The sequence below is a fragment of the Loxodonta africana genome, chromosome 16 (assembly GCF_030014295.1).
Source record: "Loxodonta africana isolate mLoxAfr1 chromosome 16, mLoxAfr1.hap2, whole genome shotgun sequence".
In the NCBI taxonomy this organism is placed as follows: domain Eukaryota; kingdom Metazoa; phylum Chordata; class Mammalia; order Proboscidea; family Elephantidae; genus Loxodonta; species Loxodonta africana.
The window spans coordinates 9,972,179-9,996,043 of record NC_087357.1 but is presented as its reverse complement, the minus strand read 5'-3'; the positions used below and the strand labels follow the sequence as shown (position 1 = coordinate 9,996,043).

Here is a 23,865-nt window from a genome sequence, read left to right as displayed (position 1 = left end):
AAAGTCAACTCTTCAGACGGGGATAGGACTGGACTATAAGATAGAAAATGATACTGCTGAGGAGTGAGCTTCTTGGCACAAGTAGACACATGAGACTATGTGGGCAGCTCCTGTCTGAAGGGGAGATAAGACAGAGGGGGAAAGAAGCTAGCCGAATGGACACGGGGACACAGGTAGAGAGAAGGAGTGTGCTGTCTCATAAGGGGAAGAATAACTAGGATTATGTAGCACAAAACAAAAAAAATAACTAGGAGTACATAGCAAGGTGTATATAAATTTTTGTATAAGAGACTGGCTTGATTTGTAAACTTTCACTTAAAGCACAATTTAAAAAAAAAAAAAAAAAAGCCTGCAATTCAAACCCACCAGCAGCTCTGTGGGAGAAAAGACTTGGCAATGTGCTCTCATAAAGATTACAGCCTAGGAAACCCTATGAGGCAGTTCTACTCTATCACTATGAGTTGGAATTAACTTGATGGCACACAATAACAACAACAACAACACCCACTTAGTTTCAACAACATTAAGCTGCACCTCAGAGAATTAAGAAGAGGTTCAAAGGAAAACAGGACCTTGATTTGGGAAGTGGGGTGATTCTGACCTTGGGACCTGAGCTCCCCCAGTTCTCGGGACAGTAGGAAGATGGGGGGACTCGAAGAACTGCATTCATGATGTCCTGGCCTCCTGGTGACTGCACTCAGCTAGGAGCCTCTGGCACATTCTGAGCCAGCTCTCAGGGAGAACTGGAACCACCAGAGAACTGTGAGAAAGAAAAGAAGGCACCAAAGACCAGGAAAGGCTCTTTGGGCACATGTTTCAGCCACTGGGGATCTGGTCTGTTTTTAGGAGACACTACAGCAGAGTGATAGAGGACTCTGCAACCACACTGCCCGGGTTTGAGGGTCGCCTTCTCCATTTGCCTAAGTTACTTGGCTTCTAGGTGACTCAGCATCCTCATCTGTAAAATGGAGCAAATAACAGCACTTACCTCATAGGGTTGTTGCAATATTAAATGACTTTAATAAATGTTAGCAAACAGTGAGAAATGCCATTATTCTTGAGAGGACGGACAGGTGTTAAATAGACAAGAACAAGCAGAGCATCCACTGCTTTCTAGCTGGTTTGGTGACATGTTAAACAGCCCACACAGCCTCCCTGATATGGCAGCCAGAGTGGAAGAAGTGTTTAACCAGAAGGCAGGAGGAGCTAACCAGGGATGGGGAAGAAACCAGGGGGCTGAGGAAGGTCTGGCTCCCATTCCTCAGCGTGTGGGGTTCACTGTGCCTGTGGCTCTGGCAGCTCTGTCACACGGGGACAAGCTGCCTGCCCTCGTGTCGTCTTAGCCTCTTTATGCCATATTCTGGTGGTTCCTAATAACGCAACCAGCCACGGGAGCAGTCACAGTCCCACTAAGGTCTGATACCAGATGGGAGAGAGCCAACACCTCTGACAGGACACAGTGCTTTTCTCAGTGCCCTCATTAGAGGAGACAGTCCTTAGGACAGAAACTCTCAGGTGGTAATTATAAAGCCTCAGTCCCCAGTTTAAAAATTTAACCTCCTTTGCACACAAGTTTGACCTATATTACAAACAAAGAGAATTCTGGTGACTTTTCACCAGGTGATAGTATGATTCATGACGAAGGACCATCTGCCTACAAATGTCCCCACCAAGCAACTCTGCTAACGCTGCCAAGAATCCTGCTTTTACCCTCCACTGATTTTGGCCGTGCACCTCCAGACCCCACACACCCTCCTTGTATCTGCTGGCCTGGCACAACCTGTCATGCTCAAGTGTCCCATGGCAGAAAATTCTCCAGTGTCAGGACAGATAGCCCCTGAGGTCTTTTTTTAAATTACCTTTAGGGAATTTTTACCTCTAGTGGAAAAAAATAATGAGCCCTAGTGGCTCAGCAGTTAAGCACTGGGCAGCTAACTGAAAGGCTGGCGGTTCAAACCCACCCAGTGGCTCCTTAGAAGAAAGACCCAGCAATCAGGTTCCATAAAGATTATAGCCCAGAAAACCCAACGGGACAACTCCACTCTGTTACGTGGGGTTGGCTGCTAGGGGGTGGAATCAACTCAACAGCACCTAACACCATGGGCCGCGATGGGAAAAACGCTTCTGTACAAACTAAGCCCCCGGGCTTGCTTGCACCACCACCAAGTCTCAGCTGCTCTTAGGACTGGGGATGGGCATACCGGAAGAAGATAATCTCTGCCCAGGAGCTCTGCTAACACGTGAACACAAAGCTACCTGGCTGGTTCATGAAATCGCAGTGGCCCAAGCCCGCGATGTCTACCCTCTTCATAAAGAGCACCGTGCTGGTCAGGTTGGCCTCCTGCATTTCTGCTGGCTGCAGTGGCTTCATGTCTTTGGAGGCAAATTCTTCAGAGTACAGACAGAAGAGCTTGCCTAGAAGAAACCAAGGAGGGTGGCTGTAATGCGTCTGGGCTGTCTTCACGCAAGAATGTCAGCACTGCATTTTCGCGTCTATCTTGCTACCTGAAGAAGACGGACCGAGGATCTGCTTTCGGATCTCTGCTCGGCTTTGGCTGATGGGCCGCATGATGAGGGAGTCTGCTCTTATCCTAGGGTTGTACACCTGTAAGTGGAAAGACAGCGTATTTAGCATCAGGTAACTCAAGATTGAGCAGGCTCTCTGTGCTGTTTGCAGCACTTTACTTCGTGAAATGCTTTGCTACAGACTCACTCTCTTTGTACAATATTCATTATTGTTTCACTTGCCTTGAAATGGAAACTGCAAGTGCTTTGATAAATGGATTTAAGGGTTGTCTGCTTTCATTGTGGCTCCAATAAATATAGGGCCTCTGTATCGCTGCTGAAATACCGGTGTGTCACATCTCGAAGCCCTACACTGGGGAATAGCAACGGATACTCACATGCCACCAGAGAAAGGATTATCATCTGACAGCAACATGTTTCTTCAAAGTTCTGTTCAACTCACCGGGGTCTCCTTGGCCTCACCTTCCTAACACAGACCGAGATTTCCCAGTCTAATAGCCAATACAAAAACTGCATATGGCATTAACAGTGATTTTTTACAGGTGGTTTCAGAAGTTGAATGATAGCCCTGTGTTCTCTGAATGGTGGACTGACACAATCAAGACCAACCCACTTCCCAGGAAACCTTCACAATGGTTGAGATCGCTCTGTCACAGTGAGACAAGGCTACTTAGAAGACCCATGGTCTCCTCGAGGGATAAAAGCCTACTCAACAGTGAAGACGGGCAAATGAATCAAAACTTGGGAGCTTCCTCTCAGGTCTCAAATGCTGCTATCTATACCTTCTGAAGTTCTAGTGCTTTGGAGAGTTTGAGACACCCTGTTTTCGTTTTTCCTAATTTTGTTTAAGGGTAGTGATAAATAAACAAATATATATTTAATTTAGGATAGAATTGTATCATGTCAATTATAAAGCCAAATTTTGCTAAAATTCAGTCAGTGTACTTGAAACTAATTTTTAATAAACTCCCTGGGGGAGGATGTCAATTATTTCGATAAAAGAGTTACCAAAAATACCCAGCTGATGTACACGAGGACAGATGAGCTCAGGGGCCAAGTACTTTCCTCTGCTGGTACCTCAGCTCAAGGAAACACACTGACAAGAGCCACCACCTTTGTGCTTCAGTGGCTGCACCTTTCCTCAGAACTTTTTCCTTGGGCACTTCAGTCAATTCAGTTAGCTTGTTTCCAGGCTGCCAAAATGCTAACGACAGGCAGTACCATGCGGAGAGGAGTTTTCTTACTGGCTGTGGTCATTCTTTTTGGCACACGTGACCGATCAGACAGAACGCTGGGCTCACACATTAAAATGACGGAAGCCCAGGAAGGCGACTCTGTGTAACCTGCTCCACAGTAATTACCTTTCGTCGTTCCACCCCCACATCAATGACAAATCGGACAGTGTTGCTACAGATCAGAGACTCTCCGGAGCTCGTCGTCAGCACCACTCGTCTCTGATAAACACGGCTTCCCTTCTCCGTTTCGTCGTTCGGCTTGAACAGCATACATTTCTCTTTCGGATACAAAGGAACCACCACCAGCTCTCCCAGATCTGGGTTTAAATTAGATCCGTCCTGACAGACAATTTCATATGCTTTTTCTATATCCTAAAGTGAAAAAGTAACATCATCTATGAGAATAGACAACAAACAAGCTTACTACTCTTTAAAAAGTCTGAGTTAAAGAAAACTACGGGCAACAGCCGCATAATCTACACAGGGGAGAAATGCCTGTGTTGTTACCTGTGTCGTTAAGTTAGGGGAAAAAGGTGTAACTGGGTGACAACTTTTCTTTAGGGAAGTTAAATAAAATACATAAACAATTTCACTGCTGTTTGTCCAAAACAGGTTTTGTCTTGTGAAATGTACCATCTTTGCATTTATGCATTTACCCTATTTTTCTAGCTTCATGCAAATTTCTCCCGCCAATTAACGACGACAGGTAAACACAAGTTATTCTCACATCAAGAACAATGCATCACTATGCTTTAATGGTTGCAGAACTAAAAATTATCAAACAACTGCTGCATTTCCTATAAAAGCACTGGCTTAGTCATCCAGCGCTGCTGTAACAAAAATACCACAAGTGGATGGCTTTGACAAAGAGCAATTTATTTTCTTAAGATAAAGTAGGCTAAAAGTCCAAATTCAGGGCGTCAACTCCAGGGGAAGCCGTTCTCTCTCTATTGGCTCTGGAGGAAGGTCTTTGTCCTCAATCTTCCCCTGGTTGAGGAGCTTTTCAGGCACAGGGACCCTGTGTCCAGAGAATGCGCTCTGCTCCTGGTGCTGCTTTTTTGGCGGTATGGGGTCCCCAACTCTGTGCTTGCTTCCCTTCCATCTCTTGAGAGATAAAAGGTGGTGCAGGTCACACCCCAGGGAAGCTTCCTTTACACTGGATCACCGGATGTGACCTGGGTAAGGGTGGTATTACATTCCCACCCTAATCTTCTCTAACATAAAATTACAGTCACAAAATGGAGGACAACCACACAATACTGGGAATCATGGCCTAATCAAATTGACACACATTTTTGGGGGACATAATTCAATCCACGACAAGCACATATACTGCAAACTCTGTTATCAGAATCTTTATCGGGAAAATGACTTTGACCCCGTCAGCATGTTAAAATAGCAGAAATGCAAGAAAACAGGCAGGGAAACATTCACTGCCACTTACATCTCTGTATGATTCCGGCATTCAGCAATGCCCTCTTTAATGTTTCCCTGTCAGATATATTGAGAAAAAGATAGAAAATTATTTGCAAAAAAACCTACACACAAATAATTGGTGTAATATGCTCAAAAGAAGAAGCAATTTAGGTAATATTTTTCAAATCATAACAATTTTTTGAACCTCATATACAGAAGATGTCACTTAATATTATTCTTACTCCTTTTTAATCTGTTTCTAAAATTTCTGCCTTCTTAAGGGCTACCAGGAAACCCTGGTGACGTAGTGGTTAAGAGCTACAGCTGGTAACCAAAAGGTCGGCAGTTCGAATCTACCAGGCGCTCCTTGGAAACTCTATGGGGCAGTTCTACAGGGTTGCTATAGGGTTTGTCCTACAGGGTTGCTATGAGTTGCAACTGACTCGACAGCAACGGGTCTGGGTTTTTTTTTTAGTTTAGGGCCTAACAAACTACCAAACGGAAGAAGCCCCATTTACATTACTAAAAAAGATTTAATTAAAACTGTAAGTAGGAAAGATGACGTCCCGCGACGGCTAGTTTTTAAGACTCCATTCCATTTTCCATATCTCCAGCTCGTGTCTCCTTCCTTTCTAGTTCATTTGCAGAACAGGACTGAATTAACTCAAGGGTTCTGTAAGATGGACTTGTCAGAGGACTTGCCCAGAACACTGGGAAGGTGCTGTGTCTCTAAGAGCTGGGGGGCCGGTTTCAGGGTATTGCTGAGCTGCAGAGTGGCCCCAGCAGCAGTGGCAGGGCTGCTTCTTGGGCTCCACCCCAGAATTCGTGCAGCAATGTTCTCTTGCTCACCGTTCATTTTCAGCACACACTTGTTTACTTGGGATAGATTTTTTACCAAGCAAACAGCATGATTGTTCATCTTAATCAATGGAAGCTTGCAGATTGGGATAGTGAGAACAAAGCGATTTCTCCATTTTTCCATTTCTGCTCCCTTCGTCATTCTGATCCTAAAGGGCAAGGCTAAGCACTGGGGCGGACTTCTCCTGAGCCTTGCCCTGCTCAGCTCACAGGCTACCCACACGTTCCTCCCTGATGGCTACATCTTGCCAGCTTCTCAGCAGTGTCAGCCCTCAGCAGGTCATCTGAGTGGGCAGAGGAGAGCCCTTCCAGCAGCCCACGCATGAAAAATTCCTATCAAAAGAAACCTTCAAATTGCACTGAAATGTTTACTCTTATTCTCTTAGGAAGCTGTTTAAAAAGCAATTTTTGCCACTAATTTTTATTTACTTCTAGGTACTAAAACTTTTTAGTTGTAGGTGGGTTCTAAAGTTGAATTAATGTTGAATTTTCTAAATGGGAGGGAAAAAGGAAATCTTCAGAAGACAAAAAGCAAAGCAAAATAGATATAGAGACCCCTCAAGCACAGCTGAGAAAGGGCTTTGAGGACATAATCTTCAGAATTTGACACGAGAAAAAAGTTCTTAAGATATGTATCTGCTGCTTCAACCCTTCCACACGTTCATCTCCTTGATTCTTCCTCGATGCGCATTTACATACGTGGGACTTCCCTGTAACCACCTGTAGAGGGACAGAAAACACAGCCACCCACAGTGAAGGAAGGCATCTAGAACCAAAAAAAGTGAGAGGAGACTCACAGCTGCACAGAATGTTTCCCAGGAAAACCAACATACAGACACCTCTGTGACAGCGTAAAGCCTCTAAGGCTGATCTGGCTAGATGGGCATTACCACAAATCTCCACAGATGTTTTCTGTTTATTTCACCTTTTGTTTTCAGAGAGAAAGACAGCTGAGTGATAAGGAACACCACACCGTGAATGCTCAGGGCTCTCAGTCTTAATTAAGCACCAAGGCACTGGGCAGCCCGTGGACCCGGGTGGGAGTGGAGAACATACCAGAAGACAGTGCCACCCCAGTGGGAACGGACCACTGGCTCGCCAAACCAAAGTGGCTGAAAATATTTCTGCAATTTACAATGTTGTATTTCTTATAATTAAAAAGTGACAACATGTTTCCATTAGACTGTTTGGGTCTGTTTTCATATGATATTTACGTGGTATGGAAGGTTTTACGAGTTTTATACAGAAACCAACAAAGTTTCAAACAGCATGGGGAAAAAATGACCAATAGTTGTTAACACAGATTTCGGAGCAAGACAAATCTCTCAAGAGATAAATTTCAAGGCCAGAGGAAAGGAACTATCTTAATGGTAATCCTGACATAGTAGTGAAAAAGAAAAAGCCCATTGGAATACTGAATTGTGTTCAGCTTGCCTGTGAGCTTTATTTTTCAAAAGCCCACTTTGGCATGTTTGCATAATCTGACTCTTTTTGCAGAAGTGTCCTTTTTTTTCCCACCTCTTTTTCAACTTTCAAATGTTTGGACTTCTAATTTTGCCATTCTTCCCTTCCTTAAGCTTTACCCAGTTACACTGAAACTGTCTAATTGTTTTCATAGATCCTTCTCCTATCTCCTTAATCATTTCATTACCTTACTCAGGACTTTCCTGAATATCTTGGATCATGCATGAAATTTATTTAAGGAATGACCACAGAGAGTAAGTCACTGTCACGGGTAGAAGATCGCATTCACTTAGGATTCCAGGGGAAATGTACACTCTGTACACGCACGCACACAAAAATGCTAAGTATGCTGTAGTTATTATTACCCACTGAGATTCTAAATGATTTTAAGGAAACAGATCAAATCTAAGTTATAAGAAAACTGTCTAAAGTTCCTAAAGCTAGGAGCCTTAGTCCTCCTTTATGCTTTGAATATAAAATTGAACACTCAGAAGGCACAAGGATACTTAGAAAAGGCTCGGGCACACAAGCTGAGGTACTTGTCTTTGTTCAGCAGCTGGCTCAGCCAATACCAAACGATCTCCTTCTGGGTTTCTACAAATTTGGGTCATGATCCGAAGACTAGTGCTTTCACTCTTGGCGTGATAAGACGGGTAGGGGAGAAAATGGCCAAGCAATTAGTTTCTAAGAAGTCGTATTCTTATCACAAATACACACCACGTCAACAGCATGCACACACACATAACACGAAGCATAGCTCACCTAGGAAATAGCGAGGGGGAGGGGCCATGCAGTTGACAAAAAATGTATAACATGCCTTATTTGCATAATTCTTTCTATTTTGGAGGCTTTGAGATTCAGCCAACGGTAGTGGAGAAAGTAGGGCCAGTGTAGCTTCAATTAAAAAAAAAAAAAGGCAACCCCAAATGACACTTTGACTATATAAAAGCAATTTAACAGAGAATAGAAAAGATGCTCAGTTGTGTATTTTCAGTTCTTTTGAAGAGATATTTTCAAGAAATCCAAGTTAAGATCTTTCTCATTCATCTTTTTAAGAGAAGGAGCTCCAATCTAGGGAGAAGGGCTTCTGCATATGCTGTAAATGGTTTTTTTCTGCCTCACACCCCACCGACTATTTTAGAACATTTGTGGGTGATTCTTTGTTACTTAGCTCTCTGCCAAGCATGCACTGATCTCCAGCAAATGCTGCCTGTCATAAGGAAGGCAACCATGAGTGTGCATACACCTTCTCCGCTGAGACACCGACTCAGAGGAAACCCGAGGCGGCCCTGAGTGTGCTGAGTCAGCATATACCTTCTCCACTGAGATCCTGACTCACAGCAAACCCAAGGCAGCCATAAGTATGCTGAGTCAGCATATACCTTCTCCATTAAGACACAATGAGGCAGCCATGGCTGTGCTGAGTCAGCATATACCTTCACTGAGATCCAGACTCACACAAACCCAAGGCAGCCATGAGTGTGCTGAGTCAGCATACACCTTCTCCACTAACACACCGACTCAGAGGAAACCCGAGGGAGCCACGAGTGTGCTGAGTGCTGAGTCAGCATACACCTTCTCCACTGAGATCCCGACTCACTGCAAACCCAAGGCAGCCATGACTGTGATGAGTCAGCATATACCTGCTCCACTGAGAGATGCCAACTCACTGCGGGTAGTACCAGCTTTTTGTCTGGGGCAGCACATGCTTCACCCTGCATCTGGATGGGAGCTGGCTCTGGAGATCATTTCTAGAATCTCCTCAAAATGCCTTACCCGTTCTTTGTTTTCAGAACCGCATGTGATTTTAGAAATACCTCCTACTCCCTTTACAGATGCCAGTAACTGGCAGCACAGGTTTTACCCTATCTGTGTTTCTCCTAAAGTATAAAAAATAAAGCATGATGGAAGCAAACATTTAAACAGTTGATTAGCAAACTCGCTCTGTTAGGTTAGAATGTTACTTACTTACTTGTTCACAGGCCAGAAAGACTACCACATCGCCCTTCTCACCAGAGTGGTGAATTTCAAAGACAAGGCTCAAAATAGACTCAAAAACATCTTTGCGAGCCCCGCCAAGGTACACAACCTCCACAGGGTGCTTATTCTTCACTTCTATGAGAGGCACGTTTCCATAATAGGAGCTGAGTTTGCTAATCAGCAGAGGTGAAGAGTTAATTATGAGCTTCAGTTCTGGTCTTGCCAGCAAAACGTCTTTAAGGAGCCCAATTAACACGTCAGTTGCTATGCTCCTTTCGTGGATGTCGTCTAAGATGATGACCCCGTAGCTGCCCAGAAAAGGATTGGACATCATTTCTCTTTGCAACATATCATCCGTACAGTACCTAGAGAGAAGCAACATCAAAGTTAGAATACTCTTATGAAAAGTCAAACAAAAACACTTCCTCACAACAACAAAACTGACTTTCCTATGTCCTTTTCTCTAAATCAGTGGCTCTAGATCTTTATTGGGCCACAGATTCCTTTAACGTGATAAAATCTCTAGACTTTAAACACAGGGAAAAAAAACCACACACACACATAAGCAAAGTTTTGCACAAAGTTTACATAGGTTCACAGACCCTTTGAAGACCATCCCTGGACACCAGGTTAAAGAACTCTGCCCAAACATTTACGATGAATATTAACAGGAACTACATTTAACACTTGCCCTGAACTTTTTAAATGAAAAAAGTAATATCACAAAATACCCTTGTCAGGTTAGCATTTCTCCCTGCTCTTTCATCGATGGAGGGAGGGGTTTGTAAGCAAACACACACACTGGTCGAAGAAGAATACAAGAACGGCTATCTCACCTTTCAACTAAGTAACAGGTTGGGTCACAAAATAAACACTATCGCTAGTGAGTACTGTGTTCCTTTCACATACAACAAAACAAAACAAAAAGCAATCATCTATTTGAGACCAAACAGTCAACATTTACCCTAAAGCACATATGAGAAGGTCAGGAAGTCAGGGAAGCAAGAATAATGCAAATGGAACAACCAGAACGGAAATAATGAGAATGTTGACGCTATTTAGAAAACGGAACCAATGTCACTGAACAATATGTGTAGAAATTGTCACACAGTAACTTAATTTACTATGTAAACTTTCATCAAAAACTCAGTATTAAAAAAAAAAAAAAAAGAATGGGGGTGCTCAGCTTCATAGTTTCATAGTCCAGATAGCCCATTATTGGGACTGTTGGTGGCACACTGTGGGAGGTGACATTACCAAAATGTTGGTGTCAACAAGTTTGAAATGTGGTACACATATTAACTGACCCAACATCTGAGAGGCACCACTTATTTGAGGGCAGCATACAAACTGGGCAGCGTTCCTGGAGTAGAAGGTAGTGGTGGAGGGCATTCGCTAGTGATATTTAATGGGATTTTTTCCAGTTTCTGCCATGCAAACCTCTTCTGACACTATTTACAAATTTCCCTATGTTATTTCTTGAGTAAACCAATTCTGCAGGTTGGACCTTGGCTGGCATCGAGGAACATGCAGTTTAGAGTGGTCTCACCACTCTCTGAAGTGATAAGGTGGCTCACTGTGCCTGAACTATTTGTACAAACAATACACTTTATGCTGAATATCTGCTTTCCTTCTGGAGTCTGGAATTTTATTATGTCCCAGGCAGGGGGTGCCTACGTGACCAACCTCCAATAAAAATCCTGGGCAATGAGTCTCTCGCGAGCTTCCCTGGTAGACAACATTTCACCCAGTTGCTGCGGGAAGTAAATACGTCCTGTGTGACTCCACTGGGAGAGGGCTGTTAAGACACTCAAACCTGGTTCCTCTGGACTTTGCCCCATACACCTTTTCTCTCTGCTGACTGCTCTGCAGCCTTTTGCTGCAATAAATCCTAGTTGTGAGTGTGGCCATATGCCGAGGCTGGTGAGTCCTCCTAGAGAATCATCAAACCTGGGGGTGGTCTTGGGGACCCCAGGCAGTCCTCAGTTTACCCCTTACAAGGAATAAAGAAAAAGAAGGAAACAAACATGTATCAGGCTCCTAATGTGTGCCAGGCCTTATGCTGATGCATGTATTATCGCAGTTAATCTTCAGAATAATTCTTCAAGGTATATACACATTGAAGCCTATTGCAAGGTAGACACCGCAGCCTATTTATAAATGAGGACACTGAGGTTCAGAAGAGTTACGTGCATCCGATGTTATAGTTAAATTAGGAAAGACTGCTTCCTTGGCCTCCATGATTCTGGAGATGAAGTCCACGTCCATCCTCTCTATACCTTTACAGAATCAGTTTTTGCCCCATGCCTTTCTTTTCAACCTTGTGAGTATCCCACATCTTACCAAGTGAGCAGCGATAAACTGCTGATCACGCCTTCTCTCAAACTTAAGAAAGGGAATTACCTTGAATACTGCAGCATTATACTTTGTGGAAGATGCAAACCCAGATGCATATGAAATCTCGATTTCAGACCATCTTTTGCTGAGGTTAATTAGTAGGATATAAGGATATAAGCTACTAGTGCCTCTTGCCTAAACAATTATTTTAATCTATGCTACTTCCTAAATTTAATGTTAGAAATTAAGTCTCTATTGCCTTTTTAGCAACACTTACCTAAGCGCCAGTCATGCAGTAGGAAAGGCGCCCTGTGTGGTGGAGGAGGCATGTGTGTTATATAAATGTATCCAGGCTTAACTAAAAAGGGAGAAAGAGGATGGCTTGTTTGAAACTCTCCCAGACTCAGCGATCATGGCCTGGCCTTCCAGATGATTCTAGAATACTTAGGGAATTGCCTTTTGGGGCTCAATCCTAAAGCTTACTATATGAAGCTTCATTTTTTCTGCATATCACAGAGATAGATTTCTTACCTTCATGCTATTAAGATATCATGTGTACAGTGTTCAGAAAAATGCTGTTACTGGTAACTATGTAAAAATACATATAGGTTCATTGCCAGCAGGAAATGTAGTTGTTTTATTTTAAATTCCTAAGACTAAATCTCCCAAAGATAAAAAACCCACTGCCATCGAGTCAATTGCAACTCATAGGAACCCTATAGGTAAGGATATCATAAAACATAAGTTTTATTGATATTAATAATTTCTAAAATTATATATATCATTTGACCTTAAACGAGAATTTGAGAAATTCTCTTAAAATCTGTTATCTAGAGGGTCTGTTATTTGAAATCTACATGTCACTTATATGTAATTCAGAACAACTATTTTAGGTACATAATAAAGGCCAGAAAAAAAAGTAAAGAACTAGGTTGTTACATAAAGGGTCCAAAGCAAGGTAACAGGCACAAAGATCAGCTTTACGAAGTGCTTATTATGTGCCCAATACAAGAATAGGTACCAGGAGGTTACAAAGAAAATGAAAAAGACAATATTAAGTATAGACTACTGCCTTCCATAATCAACAGATAAGCTTAAATGCTCTGATTTAAACAGTTAATCAGGAAATGAGTCTGGTTTTAGTTTATCTTTACAATGACACAGACAGCTAACATACACAAGTGTGTTTACTAGGTGTCAGTCCCGTGCACTAACTCACTTAATGCTCACGAGAACCTGGTAGGTAAGCAGGTATATTCACCCTCCCCATTCTACGGACAGGGAAACTGAAGCCCAGAGCAGTGAGCACACTTGCCCAGGTTACAAGCTACTGAGTGGTGGAGACACTCATTTGACAGCCACACCGCCTCCTCTTCAGCACACAGAATACCAGGAGGAGAAGGAAGAATTCCTATCTCTTATCAAATGGAGGCTTTGCAAGAGTCGTGGACTCTTCCCACCACTCAGACCCTGTGAGCAGCAATGCAGAGTGTCTGCTGACTCCACACGGGTTAAAAAAAAAAAAGCACACCGTCCCAGCAACAAGAGCAACTGTGAAGGTAAGCTATAAACAACAAGAGAGGACCAGACAGGACAGGTACAGCTGAAGGAAACAGAACCTGCAAAGGCCAGAGCAGGCTGCTAATTTCCATCCACCTTTAAAGGTGTGCTTGCTTTGCAGCCCCACCCACCACACCTGAAAGCAAGTTTCCATGTTAAGAAAGGAACAGTACATGCAGACGCTCACTGCTGTCAAGTTGATTCCAACTCATGGCAACCCCATGGGGTTTCCAAGGCTATAAATCTCTACGAAGCTGACTGCCAAATCTTTTTCCTGCAGAGCCACTAGTGGGTTCAAACTGCTTTAATCACCTTGCCACTAGGGCTCCTTACATGTAGGTAAGCAGAAATATTTCCACTTAAATTGTAGTTCTTTCTCTGGCTGTCAGAATTGTCATACTTTTTCACCATTGTCATGTTGTTCACTGTAAAACAACTGCATGAAAGTCAAGCCTAACATCTAACAGATGTTTAAAAGGTGAGGGACGTCCTGGACCTACTGTGATGGTTAATGTTATGTGTCAACTTGGCTAGGCCAGGATTCCCAGTAGTATGTAATTATCCTCCATTTTGTGATCTGATGTAATTATCCTCCCTTTTGTGATACTATGTAACCATCCTCCATTTAATGTGTCATAAATCTTAAAATCTCTACGACGTAGGATTTGTGTAGGGTGCATCTTGAGTAGCATACTTAAGTCACAGCCTTACTCAAGTCACAGCCTTACTCAAGTATCTGATGTAAGAGGTGTTTCCTTGAGGGCACAGCCTGTACCCATATATATATGGATCCTTTGGCAAAGCTCTCTCTTACTCTGGATCCTGCATCTGGCTCATCATCATCTGACCTCTGGTTCTTGCAGCCTGCCATCTGACCTGCCAATTCTGGGATCTGCCAGCCTCCAAAGACCTAGGACCAGTAGCTTGCTGTCTGACCTGCTGATCCTGGAGTCATCAACCTCTACAACTACGCAAGTCAGGAGAAGCTTCCAGCCCGATGCCTGACACATGGATTTGGGACTTGCCAGCCTCCACAACCACATGAGCCATTGAGATAAATCCCTTGTGATAAATCTTTCTCTCTATATATTTATATAAATATGCTTCAATGGTTTTGCTTCTCTAGAGAATTCAGCCTAAGACACCTATTCTGACATTATTAGAGTCTCTGTGGCTTTTGCAGACACACACACACACTCGCACAGACACGTGTGTGTATATGTATATATGTGTGTGTATGTATATATATAAACATAATTCTGTCTTAAGATAAAAAATGTTATATGATTTCATTTTTTAAATGGCTACATCCAAGAGTTCTTTCCAACATTTAGATGGCACCAACGATATAAAAATACATACATTAACTTCAGAACCTAGGTAGGTCCTAGTTCAGTCCTCACTTTACAACTGAATTAAAACCATGACAATTTGAACACCCATGTTAAAATATAAGGATAAAGAATGAACCCGCCAAGCTTAGGGAATCCTTCCCCGTTTCAGGGGAATATGTCTTATCCTGTCCAACCTGTCAAATAGTTTTGTGAGTTCCTAAAAAAAAAAAAAAAGGAGCAAGTTAATTTTTATTTTAAGGAGCAAGGTGGTTTTTACAGGGCTTTTGTATCACTTGTGAACTATTTACATAAATATATACTAATATAATAACTCAAGGGCATCATGGCTATAGTAACAGAAGATACCATATTTTATAAGTTCTGGTCACAGTGGTTTTGGTCTAAAGATTCCCTGTGAACCAATACCTTCTATTTCTGAAGATGAACGTTTGCAGGAGAGCAGCTTAGCACAAGCCAAATGAGTCGCGTGGGCCTTCTGTAGGCAGTTAGCTGGCATGGGGCAGGACTCCTGCCTTTCATCATCAGATTCTCGAACATGCTCCCTGGACCAAGCACTGTGTCAGACACATAGGATATGGGTGTGGAAAAAAAAAAAAAAATCCCAGCCCTCTTATACTAGGGCAGACCTTCCCAAATGGTGGGCTGTGGTGCCCTGGTGTGCCACACAAATGGACTCTAAATGGGCAAACACGTTGATCCTCAGAGGCTTCTCTCCCCAGCTACTGGGATGGTCAGGCAGAGGCTGGGTGGGCTGGTGTGCTTGGGGCTTGTGATGGTGAAGGTTGTGTTATCAACTTGGTTGGGCCGCGATTCTCAGTGGTTTGGCGGTTGTGCTGTAGTTTGGCAGTCCTATGACGTTGTGATCATTTCCACGACGAGATTTGATATAATGTGATCACCTCCATGATGGCATCTGCTGTGAGTACCCGATCAGTTGAAAGGGAGTTTCCTTGTGAGTGTGTCCTACATCGAATATAAGTGGACATTCTGGCAAGGCTCATGGGCTTTTGCTCACTCCGGATCCTGCAGCTGGCTCCTGTTCATCTGGCCTCTGGTTCTTGGGACTTGAGCTAGCAGCTTACCTGTGGTCTTGCCTGCCAATCTTGGGATTCATCGGTCTTCGCAGCCTGTGAGTAAGATCCCTGCTCTCTGACCTGCCAATCTTGGGTTCGCCAGTCCCTGCGGCTACGTGAATTAGGAGAAGCCTCTATCCTGACCCACAGACTTGGGACGTTTCCAGCCTCTACAACTATGTGAGCCATTTCCTTGACATAAATCTTTCTCTACATATACATATTTATACACTTTATTGGTTTTGTGTCTCTAGAGAACCCAGCCTACGACAGGGCTGGTCATCTTTGGCTGCAAGCATCTTTGACCATGGCCCTGAGCTGCTGTACAGATATTACCATTTTCTAGGTAAGCTATGATATAAAACTGCTTGAGAAGCACAGGCCCAGAGCAGTCACTTCTCCAATTTTCCTTCTTTGTATTAAGCTCCTGGAACACTTTGCTCAAAGGAAATCCCATAATAAAGCCAGATACAAAAAAGGGCCCCTGGGGACCTGTAGGACTTTAAGCCGAACTTCTGCAATGGAGGCTCATCCTAAGTTCTATGAAAGCCCAGCAGAGAGTTTTCTAGTTTAGACTATGGGAGGGTGAGGGAAGACTTCCTGGAGGAGGCTGACTCGTGCATGAGTCTGGAACAACTAGGAGAAACCAGCCAAGCCCAGAAGAGCTGCGGCATTCCAAGCCAAGGGAATGGCAGGTACAGAAGGACAGAGGCGTGAATGCATGGAGCACATGGAGAGCTACATGCATCAATGTACACAGGCCATGTGTGGACCCGCCATGAGGCAGAGCTCAGAAGTAGAAGCCCAAAGGACTATGTGGGCCAACCTAACTAGCTGTACCTTTTTCCTGAGCTTTCTGGGAAGTCATGGGAGGTTTTGAGACAAGGAATCTCTCGTGAAGTCAGTGTGGGAAAACACTTGGTCCGTGTCTGGCTGGTGGCCAAGAAACCAGTTGGTATTATGCACCACCGATGCCCAATAAGTAGAATGCAAGAATAGCACTCGTTTAGGATTGTACAACACATGCTAAGCGTTGTCAGGGGTGAGCACACGAAGCCCCCCAAACCAACCTCAGTATTGTTTCACTGGTACAGCAGTTTTCAAAAGGGATCACGTAGCCAACTTCATGGCCGATGTTGACATCCATTTCGTCTGCTACCCGGAGGGCAAGCTGGACAGCAGTCTGTTTGTGGACCTGGGTGCAAATCACGCCCCCATGCTGGTAATGGATGGAAAGGCAATATTCAGCACACCACTGAGGAACCTGTAACGGGGAAAAGTCAGACAGGATTGGCTCCTGCTATGGAAACAATAAAAAACCAAGGGGCGGCAATGGCTTATAAAAACCCAAACCAAACCCGTTGCTGTCGAGTCAATTCTGACTCTAAGCGACCACACGGGGCAGGGTACAACTGCCCCCTAGGGTTTCCAAGGCTGTAATCTTTATGGGAGCAGGCTGCCACATCTTTCTCCCATGGAGCTGCTGGTGGGTTCGAACCACCAACTTTTCAGCTAGTAGCTGAGTGCTTGACCACAGTGCCACCAGGACTCCTTGCACTGTCTTACAGCAAGGCTCCTCTTGGGAGTTTTTCTTTCACCAGTGGGCTGTGTTACATCTTATCTAGTGAAACTGAACCACCTACCTGTGCTTATGCACAGAGCAATTACTAGCAAATAAAGACCCCAATAAACAGGACGTTAGCAGGGACTGCAAAAGCCAGACGCCCAGACTAAAGAACCCCAATAAACAGGACGTTAGCAGGGACTGCAAAAGCCAGACTCACAGACTAAAAAGAACCCCAATAAACAGGACGTTAGCAGGGACTGCAAAAGCCAGACTCCCAGACTAAAGAACCCCAATAAACAGGACGTTAGCAGGGACTGCAAAAGCCAGACTCCCAGACTAAAGAACCCCAATAAACAGGACGTTAGCAGGGACTGCAAAAGCCAGACTCCCAGACTAAAGAACCCCAATAAACAGGACGTTAGCAGGGACTGCAAAAGCCAGACTCCCAGACTAAAGAACCCCAATAAACAGGACGTTAGCAGGGACTGCAAAAGCCAGACTCCCAGACTAAAGAACCCCAATAAACAGGACGTTAGCAGGGACTGCAAAAGCCAGACTCCCAGACTAAAGAACCCCAACAAACAGGACGTTAGCAGGGACTGCAAAAGCCAGACTCCCAGACTAAAGAACCCCAACAAACAGGACGTTAGCAGGGACTGCAAAAGCCAGACTCCCAGACTAAAGAACCCCAACAAACAGGACGTTAGCAGGGACTGCAAAAGCCAGACTCCCAGACTAAAGAACCCCAACAAACAGGACGTTAGCAGGGACTGCAAAAGCCAGACTCCCAGACTAAAGAACCCCAATAAACAGGATGTTAGCAGGGACTGCAAAAGCCAGACTCCCAGACTAAAAAGAACCCCAATAAACAGGACGTTAGCAGGGACTGCAAAAGCCAGACTCCCAGACTAAAGAACCCCAATAAACAGGATGTTAGCAGGGACTGCAAAAGCCAGACTCCCAGACTAAAGAACCCCAATAAACAGGACGTTAGCAGGGACTGCAAAAGCCAGACTGCCAGACTAAAGAACCCCAATAAACAGGACGTTAGCAGGGACTGCAAAAGCCAGACTCCCAGACTAAAGAACCCCAATAAACAGGATGTTAGCAGGGACTGCAAAAGCCAGACTCCCAGACTAAAGAACCCCAATAAACAGGACGTTGGCAGGGACTGCAAAAGCCAGACTGCCAGACTAAAGAACCCCAATAAACAGGACGTTAGCAGGGACTGCAAAAGCCAGACTGCCAGACTAAAGAACCCCAATAAACAGGACGTTAGCAGGGACTGCAAAAGCCAGACTCCCAGACTAAAGAACCCCAATAAACAGGACGTTAGCAGGGACTGCAAAAGCCAGACTCACAGACTAAAGAACCCCAATAAACAGGACGTTAGCAGGGACTGCAAAAGCCAGACTGCCAGACTAAAGAACCCCAATAAACAGGACGTTAGCAGGGACTGCAAAAGCCAGACTCCCAGACTAAAGAACCCCAATAAACAGGACGTTAGCAGGGACTGCAAAAGCCAGACTCCCAGACTAAAGAACCCCAATAAACAGGACGTTAGCAGGGACTGCAAAAGCCAGACTCCCAGACTAAAGAACCCCAATAAACAGGACGTTAGCAGGGACTGCAAAAGCCAGACTCCCAGACTAAAGAACCCCAATAAACAGGACGTTAGCAGGGACTGCAAAAGCCAGACTCCCAGACTAAAGAACCCCAATAAACAGGACGTTAGCAGGGACTGCAAAAGCCAGACTCCCAGACTAAAGAACCCCAATAAACAGGACGTTAGCAGGGACTGCAAAAGCCAGACTCCCAGACTAAAGAACCCCAATAAACAGGACGTTAGCAGGGACTGCAAAAGCCAGACTCCCAGACTAAAGAACCCCAACAAACAGGACGTTAGCAGGGACTGCAAAAGCCAGACTCCCAGACTAAAGAACCCCAACAAACAGGATGTTAGCAGGGACTGCAAAAGCCAGACTCCCAGACTAAAAAGAACCCCAATAAACAGGACGTTAGCAGGGACTGCAAAAGCCAGACTCCCAGACTAAAGAACCCCAATAAACAGGATGTTAGCAGGGACTGCAAAAGCCAGACTCACAGACTAAAGAACCCCAATAAACAGGATGTTAGCAGGGACTGCAAAAGCCAGACTCCCAGACTAAAAAGAACCCCAATAAACAGGACGTTAGCAGGGACTGCAAAAGCCAGACTCACAGACTAAAGAAAGGCTGATAAAATTAAAACCAAAAACCAAACCCAGTGCCATTGAGTCGATTCTCCAACTCATACGACCCCATAAGAACAGAGTAGAACTGCCCCATAGAGTTTCCACGAAGCACTTGGTGGATTTGAACTGCCGACCTCTTGGTTAGCAGCCGTAGCACTTAACCACTATGCCACCAGGGTTTCCGATAAAATTAAAGGGTGAAACAATTTTTTTAACCTCAGCTGTGTTTCTGAAGATTAATGTATTGACAGATTATTTTCTTTATAATTAAAAAAGAAAGCCCACCAAAAATATGGCTTCTGATATCAACTATTTTATTTTAAGCAATGTGAACAGCTTTTAGGTTAAAAATAGTAAATCAAAATTAAAGCATTCACATTTAAAATCTAAATGATCAGAAAAAAATAACCAGAGAAGCCTATTGAACGGTTCCCTAGTAGTAAAAGATAAAATATACAGGCAATCTATCATTCAAATACAATTAAAAATAAGCCCAGTGAGATAATAAACCAACCCAGTTAGGTTTGGGAATTGTCAATCCCAAGGTTGCTTTTGAGTCATTTACTTTAAAATCCTTTTACTTAAAATCTATTATGGATTAATCAATTTTTATCAAGTTCATTTGTGTAAGAATTATTACAATAGAAAGTTCTAGATTCATTTGTATGCTACAATTTTAAGGCACTGTCAATAAATTCTGCTTTTTAACATGCATTTTTAAAATAAAGCATCATAAGAGTGCTTTTTACATAAATCTAAGGTATTTAAAAGTTTTAACATTTTTAGTTATCTTGAGTTTTGCTATTTACTCGACTATGCCCTGAAATTCTTAGATTTCGATCCTCACTACAACTTGAAAGATAAACATAACTCGCCAGAAATCATTAATAACTCCAAAACGAATGATTCCTATTGAACTGCAAATTCCCAGTGATCAAATGTGCAAATACACTTCCTCCCTTTTAAGACAGGTGTCAGCCTTGTCAATAGGCTGACCATCAGTAGCTCTTTACTGACCACCTACTTTGTGTTACGAAGTTTAAGAAATTTGGAAACAAGGCGAGCCGCGCTTGAGAGCTTGAGACCTACGCCAGGAGTTGCAGGCCTGGCTTGCCACTCATTGGTTATATGTAAATCACAGCTTCTCTATAAGTTTCAGTTTCCTGACCTGTCAAATGAATAGACTAACCTAACGCGCGTTAACTTCCAAGTCTGAGATAGTGTGTTATTTTCTTCACAAGGCTTGCTGTGCCCCCCGCAGGTATCAGATCCCACAGTGTATTCCCGAAAGGGCACACATCACATCACGTTTCATGTGGCTTCTTTGCCAAATAATTGCAGTACTCAATAAACATTTGCTGAATGAAGAGATTAATTTCTTACATTTTCTAGAAATATTTTTAAGTTCTATGATTGTATACACACTACTTGCATTGCTTCATGATTCACCAGTCACCTAAGTCCTCCCAGGCCACTGGTACTTCTATGTCATCACTACATGAAGGTGGTAACCGGAGCCATGAGATTCTCAGGGGGTCAACATTTTTTAATTACTTTTTCTAGCATAGGAGCAATGCCAGGGTGGCAGTGCTATGATGGCAGTGGACACTGATTATATAGCTAGAACTGTCGCTGCAATGACGGTATCCACTGTAAAACACTTGGATATGCTGTCTGGCTTTTACTCTTAGGTCTGGGAAAGCTCCTTGCAAACTCCAGACGTTCACATGATGCTAATGATTACAGGCTACACCCCAGATTCTGATTTTGTTTCGTGACTATGTTTCATTTCTTTCTATCCACTCATTTAAACAAATTCTGCAAGATTAGATGATTATGGTATGTTTATAAGGGTATAAACATGGTTACGATAGCTTTATAAGGGTATAAACATGGTTACGGTATGTTTATAGGGTATAAACACCATATAGGCCTATAAGTACAATAAATGGACTAATCCAACGTTCGTACTTTTCCTTTTATGCATTCCTCAATAGAGCAAATTATTTCAGCCATGAGGCAGAGAAATTAACTCAGAGATGGGGACAGCCCTTCCAAGTATCAGTTAAAATAACCAGCAGAAGACCGAACATACTGTGCCGAATGTGGGGATGTTTACTTACTCAGCCAATAGCTGAGTAGAAGTCAACTGATTACAGGGTCCACTCTCCACTCAGGTGTGGCTGGGACCACATATGGTGTGTCTCCCCCTTCGGTAATAGTTATACGTGGATCCTAACAGTAAGTGATGCAAATGCAAACTGAAAAGGTTATCTGGGAACAGAGAGCAGAAGAACACGAAAGCATCTGTCTCGTTTATCAGTCTCGCCAAGGTTCCACACACGTTCTGGATCACTAGGTGAGCGGAGACCCACTGTGAAGTTTGATGCCTTAGCAAATGGGAAGCGCTGGCTGAGAATAACTGATTCAGCAAATGCTGGAAATATGAACACTTCGTAACTTCCAGGGACACTGAGATTACAGCACCGTCTGCACTTGTACGAAGTCCTGTACCTACTGCTGGTGTTTACGTTCCTTGCTCTGAGCGTCCTCTGGGTAAGTCCTTGTAGCTTTTTCTTTGTCTCACAGTACTTGACTCCCTCTCACCGCTGAAGTGTGGTCCTGTTAGAGGCTTTGTTTCCCTCTGGAAGACTCTCCCTCTGGCATTGAAAACTCATAGCACCCCTATAGGACAGCAGAAAACTGCTCCATAGGGCTTCCGAGGCCATCATCTTCAGGGAAGCAGACTGCCACATCTTCCTCCTGCAGAGCGGCCAACCTTTCAGTTAGCAGTCAAGTGCTTAACCACTGCGCCACCAGGGTTGTCACGGGGTCACTATGAATTGGAACTGACTTGATGGCAATGGGCTTGGTTTTCTGGTTTAGCATTTAGAAAGCATTACTCTGGATGGGCTAGTTGCCAAGATGGCACTATGAGAACCAGGAAAGCTTAAACAGCTGCACCTTTTTATGAAGCCTTTGTTACTTCTGGGTTATTTGGGCTGTGGCTTAAATGGCGTAGGGCAACTCATTCCACCCCCTGTAAGCCAACACGTCAGACTGCAAGACCGAGGAAGGATGGCCTTCAGAACCAAAGGCCAGACATCCCTGGATACCACAATCCATACAAATCTTGGCATTGAGTTAATACAGGTAGACTCTACCACCAGAGAACAGTGGACAACTTTACTCAGTCAATAGGGTAGAGGTGTTCTTACCATTTAGCATTAAGCAAAGTGATGCAGTATGTTGAAAAAATAGGAAACTGCTCCTTTAACACATGAAAAAAAAATATGTATAAAGCTACTTATTTGGGAGCTTGGCAACAGACAACTCCTAAATTTATACATTTGGTCTAGAAACTCTCTCTTAGTAGAAACCATGACGGCAAATATTTTCATCCTGATCTCACCTAGTAAAGCTTTCGCATTCTCCTCGGTCCATCTCTGCACCGTACGATGAGCCCCTGTGCTGAAGCCTGAGCAATGGGGTGTGCTTCACGCTCTGTCCCGAGCCCACCACGGCTGGCCTCTGGGGTGGGCCAGGGAGGCCACTAGAGTTTAGGTGCACCTCATCTAATAGACAGATGGTTGAACGTGAGTACATGAAGTGAGAACAAAAGTCCTCTATGAGACACCATGCTCCTAAAAAAAAAAAGTGGCCACCGAGTCAACTCCAGTTTGTAGCAACCACACACGTGTCGGAGTTGAACAGTGCTCCACAGGGTCTTCAGTGGCTGATCTTTTGGAAACAGATCACCAGGACTTTCTTCTGAGGTGCCCCTGGGTGGATTCGCACTGCCAACCTTTCCGTTAGCAGTCAAATGTGTTACCTATTTGCACCACCATGGGACACTCTGCTCCTACTGGTCTGTTAAACATATCCTTACTTTCAAGGTCCCCCAAACCAAACCCAAACCCACTGCCAACGACTCAATACCAATTCATAGCAATCCTATAGGACAGTGTAGAACTGCCCCATAGGGTTTCTAAGAAGTGGCTCGTGGATTCAAACTGCCGACCTCTCTGGTTAGCGGCTATAGCACGCTGTGGCTCTCAACCTCTGTGCCACCAGGGCTCCAAGCCCTCATTTTACATCACTCATCTGCCCACAATGGCCTGATTCCTTTTCTCTTTTCTTCTCTTAACATTCCCAGGACCACGAACGATACACCTAGTGCCAAGGTTCCAGTCACTCTCTTCTATTTCAGTAGTCGTTATCGTTGTTGCTTTTAGCTGCCATCATGTTGGCCCTGACTTAT

The 23,865-nt window shown here is 43.9% G+C and overlaps 1 protein-coding gene across 2 annotated transcripts in view; it reads right to left on the bottom strand.

The window, feature by feature from the left end:
* The window catches only part of DHX32 (DEAH-box helicase 32 (putative)), a 53,956-nt gene that overhangs the window by 13,688 nt on the left and 16,403 nt on the right, over positions 1-23,865 (bottom strand). Inside the window, exons 3-7 of one of the 2 annotated variants that reach the window (XM_064269192.1) lie at positions 16,875-17,068; positions 9,472-9,844; positions 3,888-4,133; positions 2,506-2,605; positions 2,257-2,415 (exon numbers count right to left, since the gene is read on the bottom strand). In XM_064269192.1, coding sequence (XP_064125262.1) covers positions 2,257-2,415; positions 2,506-2,605; positions 3,888-4,133; positions 9,472-9,844; positions 16,875-17,068 — 1,072 coding nt within the window. The remainder of the gene's footprint in view (positions 1-2,256; positions 2,416-2,505; positions 2,606-3,887; positions 4,134-9,471; positions 9,845-16,874; positions 17,069-23,865) is intronic. The other variant, XM_010599235.3, reaches the window with a different exon arrangement.